The 6,612-nt window shown below is 52.3% G+C and overlaps 1 protein-coding gene across 1 annotated transcript in view; it reads right to left on the minus strand.

The window, feature by feature from the left end:
* Nucleotides 1–6,085, minus strand: part of LOC128679687 (uncharacterized) — a 6,155-nt gene extending 70 nt beyond the window's left edge. The window contains exon 1 of the mRNA XM_053762079.1: nt 1–6,085. This exon is cut by the window's left edge and continues 70 nt beyond it. Within this exon, the coding sequence (XP_053618054.1) occupies nt 1–6,085 (6,085 nt within the window).
* Between the last annotated feature and the right edge of the window lie 527 nt (nt 6,086–6,612).

Genomic DNA, 6,612 nt, shown 5'->3' on the forward strand with positions numbered 1-6,612 from the left:
CCAGCTCCGCTTCGGATGCGAGGATGTTGTCCCGAGTCTTGTCGTCACCATGCCAAATCGCCATTTTCAGGTTGTAGTCCCGGATGGAAGCGTCAGTTGCTCTCTCTGCACGTTGAATAAAACGAGCTACTGCGTCGTTCTTTTTATTATCCACGTAGTACACACAGGTCTTCGTGTGTCTAGAGATTGCAACTACCGCGTGTGGGACACTCTGGGGCAGCTTGGAGTTTTTGGTTGTTGTACGTGCGATGATCACTGTATCAAACGTGCGGCCCTGGGCTTCATGAATAGTAAGGGTGCAGGAACCCGAGTTGGCTCCATATCCTTGGCTGATTAGGAGCTCCTTCTCAGCCTGGGTATGGGTCAGATACAACGTATCTTCCAACTTCGGGATATTAGCCCCTCTATATTCTTTCAGTGTCAGGGAGCGCGTAAGATTCTTGGCCGAGTAAATGCCGCTGTAGATTTCACTAAGGGCATACGCCACGTCCTGTGGGTTTCTGTACGTACACAACAACTCCTTCGTGACTGTCGTGACTTTGTGGGGTCTGCAGTACTTCAGAGGGAACAGGTTGTGTCGGTCGATGTAGGGTAGCTGGTTGTGGTCTCCAATCAACAAGGTCTCGCTGGCTCCTGTGATCTTTGTAGCCATCACTATGGATCCGAAATGATTCATTAGGGCTTCGTCCACCACAAGACGGGTGCACGTTTCGCCCTTCATCATCCCGTTTACCAACAGTGAGGCCATGGTCCGAACTCGCCGTTTGGCTCGTTCTTCCCCGACCTTTGGTGTCAGTTTGTCCCTGAGATCTTTGACTGCTTCCCTAGTGGCGGTCACTATGAGGTCGCTCTCGATGTTGACGTGAGCGACTACCCATGTGGTTTTACCGCATCCGGGCACCCCGTTCACCCATGTGAAAGCTGTGGTCGCCAAGCATTCCAGTCGGGTGCTATCTGTCAGGTTCCCGAAGATGGTGTTAGCCATCTCAAGAATTCTGTCTTCTAGCATCACTCTGGTGCACTTGGCAATCACAACCTTCGGGTCACTGGGGGGACATATTGGCCGGATGAGGTCCCTCTCTCCCGGCTGGCTCTTTTCGAGTTCTATGAAGCCTTCCGTTGCGCAGTATGCCGCCATATACTCCCCGCACACGCTACCGTGTATAACACGTTGTGTGTCTAGGTCGTAAATTGCGGCCTCCGCTTCTTCCAGTTTCACTTCGAGCGACTTGACGTTGCCACGTTTGTAAGTCTGCAGTATCGCACTGCAGATGTCCGCGTTGACTTTCCTTGTGGCAGCCGTTATCGCTAAGAACTCTCGAAGAGCGTTCTCCATGTGTGCCAGCTGATCGTTCGCTGGCTTCAGCCGAGGGGGGGTCACAAGCCCCATATCCGCTCTGGTTCGCTGGGTGATCTGCGTAACCTCTTGGCGGGATATGGATGGGGCTGTGAATTTTTCCACTGCCGTTTCCAGTTGAACCGTTCCTCTGAGTTTTCTCATCTTCTCTTTTACCGGGCTTACGATAGCTTGGGCCATTCGGTTTAGGAGTGTGGCAACCGTGGACTTCTTCCTATCTTTGTCCTGGTCGGTGCCTTTCTGCTTCGACTGGCGACTCTCCTCTTCGAGTGCTTGTTGCAGCCTCTCCGATCCGCTGATATCCCGAACTTGGTTCAGGGATCCCCCGCGGCTCGTAGTGGCTTCGCTTCCACCCTGGTCACGTCTCAAGAGAAACCCGAGGTCTTGACCTCTGTTCTCATATACCACTACCTCATGATGTTTTGAGGCTTCAAGGGCGCCCAGATGATCTCTTGTTTCGCCCGTGTGGTGAGACACTGCCATGGCATCCACGCTTAGCACTCTAGGAATGGGAGTATCCCCCAGAACACAGCCCCCTATCGACGTTAGCACGCTGCAGACCTTCTGAAAAGCCGTAGAGATGTCATCAGTGGCGAAAAGTGCGATGGTTTTGTTCTTCCTCCGCACCATTCGACACCGCTGACCCCCCACGGAGACCGTAGGTAAGGCGTCGTAAACTTTACGGCGCATGGTCGTTTTGCTTGTGCTCCCGTTCAACAGGAGTCCGAGTCCCGGTGAGATATAGATGTTAGTCTTCGCCCTGTCGTTGCAGAAGGCCACTCCCACTCGTTCCGAGTTGTTGTTCATGAACATGGCAACTCCTCGGACCCGCAGCCTGGGCTTCCCCGCTTCTCCGGCTTTTAAGAGTGTGGACAACTGATCTTGGTTGTCTGATGAGTACTGCTGCACCTGTGTGTTGATGGTGTCGGTGCGTGTGGTGTTAGTGTCGGTGTTAGTGGAGTTGGTGTCGGTGTTGGTGTTAGTGTTGGTGGATGGTTGCGCCTCTGCAGTCTTATTGCGTTTTGTCGCAATGGCCGCTACTTCCTCGATGTAGTTGAGGAAGTGACTCCTTGTTGACTTATTTTGCAGCAGATCTCCCAACACTTCCCGCCTCAACTTTGTGTCGCAGATACACTCCAGGTTGTAACGGGCAGTCTGAAACCTGGGGCAGTCGAGTAATATGTGCCATACCGATTCGCTGACATTCGGGTCACACTCACATCCGGGACTGTCTCTCAACATGAACCGGTGCAGGTATTCTCCGAAGCCGCCATGTCCCGTCAGGATTTGTACGTGCAGGTGATTTAGATTCGTTCCTCGCACGAAACTGTAAGCTTTGCTTACATTGGGGAAGAACGTTCTTGTGACCGCACCTTGGGAGGCAGTATCGAATCTATCCTGCCATCTGGCTATAGATTCCTCCCTTATCTTCCTTCTGACGTATGACAGCGGAACTTCTGCGTAATCGGGTGAAGAGGTCTCTTTCGAGGCTCCTTCTTTGGCAAGCTCATCCGCCCTTTCGTTTCCCGCCGTTCCCACGTGAGCTCTGAGCCAGAACAAACGGACCTCCCTCCCTCGCGACCGCATCTCAGCAATGCTCTCCTTTATGGCCTTTGCCAGAGGATGGGTTAGCCGAGTGCTGCACAACAGATCCAGCGACGATCTTGAGTCGCTCAGGATGTTGATTGCTGCATCTTCGCTTTCCAACGCTCCGGACACTGCCCTGTGGAGTGCATAGATCTCAGACTGGAATACGGTGCACGTGGAGTCCAGGCTGAAGACTTGGCTGTGTGTCTCCTTGCCATCTTCCCACCATGTAAGTGCCGCTCCCACCCTGCCTTCCATTTTACTTCCATCGGTGTAAACCTGTGGGCCAGTAATCTGGAGTGCAGTTTGGGTGGCATCTGTCATGTCCTCGAGCAGAGTGTACTCTAGTTGGAGTTTAGTGGCCGGGTGTGGTAAATCTTTGGCTTTTACAATCTCCTCGAGTTTACGATCTGGTGGTAGGAAGTCGACGGAGAGCCCCTTCTTCGCCTCGTAAAGGGATGCCACTTCCTGGATTCTCAGGTCCAGCGGTAGGATTCCTGCAAGGATTAGCGCTGCAGGCAGAGACGTTGTTCTGTACGCCTTGCAGATCCTTTGCGCGAAACCCCTCTGGAGTGTATCTAGCGCTTTCCTGTTGGTTAGGTTTTCAGACGCTTTTGCCCATGCGCAGGCCCCATAGGTCGCAATAGGTTCTATTACTGCGACGTATAGTGTCCTGATAATTTCTCCATTAAGTCCCCAGGTGACTCTTGCTGCGCATATCAGCTGTTTATATATGCTGGCCGCTTTGGTGCAGATGTTTCGCACGTGCGAGTTGAAGTTGAGCCACCTGTCTATGGTCAGTCCTAGGAGTTTGATCTCGTCTACCAGAGATAGAGTTGTTCCGGACATGGTGATTTGGGGAGGAGTGTACTTCAGTTTTTTTGTTAGCAACATGACTTGCGTCTTGTGTGCTGCGAAGTTTAACTTGTTCTCTCTACCCCATTCTACCGTCCGCTCCAATATTCTGTTGACGCGATCCTCCATTCCATCTATGGACTCTCCGGAGAATACCAGGACCCCATCATCTGCGAAGGCCTGACAGTAGACTTCCTCGGACGATAATCTTTGCAGGAGGGGATCCAATATGATGTTCCAGAAAGTAGGGCCTCCAATGGAGCCCTGCACACATCCCTTGGTTGTTTCCCGCTCGCTGGTTTCGCCTGCATAATTAACGATTATCTTTCTGTCTTGGAGGTATGAGTCCACCATCAGGTACAGATTTCTGGGGCAACGTCTGATCCTTAGTTGGTTCATCAGAGCCGGCCACCACGCGTTGTCGAAGGCCCCCTCTATGTCCAGCGACACTATCAACACGGATCTTCCCGCTTCCTTTTCCGCGTTGACGTGCTTCAGCAGGTCATACAGGGCGTCCTCGGTTCCGCGCTGCGGCAAGAAACCGTACTGCCTTGGGCTGAGGGTTGGGAGTAGGTGCCATTGTAGTCTTCTCACAAAAAGTTTCTCTAACGTTTTTCCCAGGACGGACAACAGTCCGATGGGGCGATAGGATTTGGGGCTGGTGTAATCTTCTTTGCCCGGTTTGTTGAGAATGACTACATGGGCGATCTTCCACTGTCTCGGAAAGTAAGAAATGGCTAGGCATTTGTTGGCAATTGCCATGAATACTTCCCTTGAGCAGCGAATCGCTCTGGCACAAATGTCCGAGGTGAACCCGTCCGGTCCCGGTGCCTTTTTGGGGTTTTGCTCTTGCAGCACAGCCTCCAATTCGGCCTCGGTGAACGGTGGGTCGTCCTCTTTCAATTCTCCCAAACGCTTTTGAGGTGTTTCTTGCACAATTTTTCGGAGTTGAGTGTGATACGGGGTATCGGTTACCACCGCGTCCTCAGGGTAGAAGGTGTTCGCCAGTAGATCGGCAGATTGCTTGGGGTCCAACGTCTTTCCATCCGGTCCCCTTAGAAGTGGCTCTTCTTTCCTTCCTGATGTTTTCCTGAGGACACGGTAGATTCCGTCCCACATACTCTCTCTCTCCTGCTTTGTGCAGAACTCCTTCCAGCTTCGAGTTTGGGCCTCTGCTGATTGCTTGGCGTATAACGCCTTGGCCTCATTATACTCTTGCAGTACGTGTTCCTTCCGGTGCGGGGCAGCGTTTTTAATCCTTTTCTTTTTACGAACGAGGTCCCTTTTTAGGTGTTCTATTTCTTCCGTCCACCAGGGAAGGGGGGTACCTTGGCGCCTTCTGCCTATCTTAGGGATCGCGCTTTCGCACGCTTCCCGAATAGCTGTTATGTAGGCTTCTGTAAGGATCTCCATTTCCTCTCCGGTCACTATCTCTCCTACTCTGGCAGGTGTTATGTCCCTTTCCGCAAGCAAAGACAGGAGTGTTTCGTCGAACGCTAACCAGTTTGCCTTTTTGGTGTTGTACACTCTAGTGGTGGGGGCTGCTGCGTGTTGCAACCGCACTCCTAACTCTAGTGTGTACGTGATGGCGTTGTGGTCTGATGTAATGAGCGTCCTGTCGACTTTCCAGTTCCTGATCTTTCCCAGCAGTGAAGAACTACACGCAGTCACGTCAACTATGCTGGTGCATAGAACGTTTCTCCGCCAGACTTCGAAGGTCGGTGTGTTTCCGGTGTTGAGGATGTGGTAATCCATTTCGTTGATGAAGGCGTTGTATTCCGTCCCTCTCTCGTTCTCGGATTCGCTGCCCCACCAGTGGCTCCAGGCATTCACGTCTCCCGCTAACAAGGTGTTTGGCGTGTTAAGCGATTTGCATGTCGCCTTGGTTCGCTCAATGTAGGGACCTATGTCGGCCGCTCCGTCAAAGTATACAGAGACTACTCCAAGCCTGAAGCTGCCTGCTTCCAGCACCACTGCAGATTCCGTTTCGGTCACCAGCTGAGGATCGTGTATGATCCTGAACTGGTCACCGAAAACTATTATCGCTGCTTTAACTGGGTTCCGGCTGCTGATGTTTGAGGAGCACTGGATTACTCTAGTGCCGGGGTACTGCTTTACTCTGCCGCTGGATCCAGTATATGGTTCCTGCACCAGTGCAATAGCAATACCTTTCTCCTCTGCTACTTTTAGTAGCTCGGCTGTGGCGATCTTGGAGTGCTGGAGATTGATTTGCACAATCCCCAGTTTTGTCCCTGCTCCTTCTCCAGAGGTACCAGGTCCGTTCATCTGGCTGCCCTTAGCAATACGCTATCTTAGAACGCGCTAATCTGTCCCACACTAAGCGCTCTGGGCACTCTTCGCTGAATGCCATGTGGGGGAAGATGTCGTGTGCCTTGGCGTCCTTGCAGTTTTTGCACTTTGGGGGCCTTTCCTCCTGCCTGGTTCTGCACTCCTGCCAGGAGTGGGCGCCGCCGCAGTAATTGCAATACTGCGCCGACTCCCGGCAGAGTGCTTTAGGATGTCCGAACCCTAGGCATTTGGCGCACTGCACGAGGGGGGATTGATCCTCTACATCTCTCCTGTGTATTGCAATATGGATCTTTCCCTCCTCAAGCATGCGCTTGTGGAGTAAGGGTGCAACCTCGAATACTGCGTGGCACTGTAGCGGGTTCCTTGCTCGCTTTCGGTACCTTAATCGGATGTGTTGTTGGTCGCCAGGAAGTTTTTCAAACAGTTTCCTGTTTTGGGCCTTAATGTGCTCGACCATCTCCTCATCCTTCAGGTACGCCATGATGTTATTCACCTTGATTAGG

Source organism: Plodia interpunctella, chromosome 22 (assembly GCF_027563975.2).
Source record: "Plodia interpunctella isolate USDA-ARS_2022_Savannah chromosome 22, ilPloInte3.2, whole genome shotgun sequence".
Classification (NCBI taxonomy): domain Eukaryota; kingdom Metazoa; phylum Arthropoda; class Insecta; order Lepidoptera; family Pyralidae; genus Plodia; species Plodia interpunctella.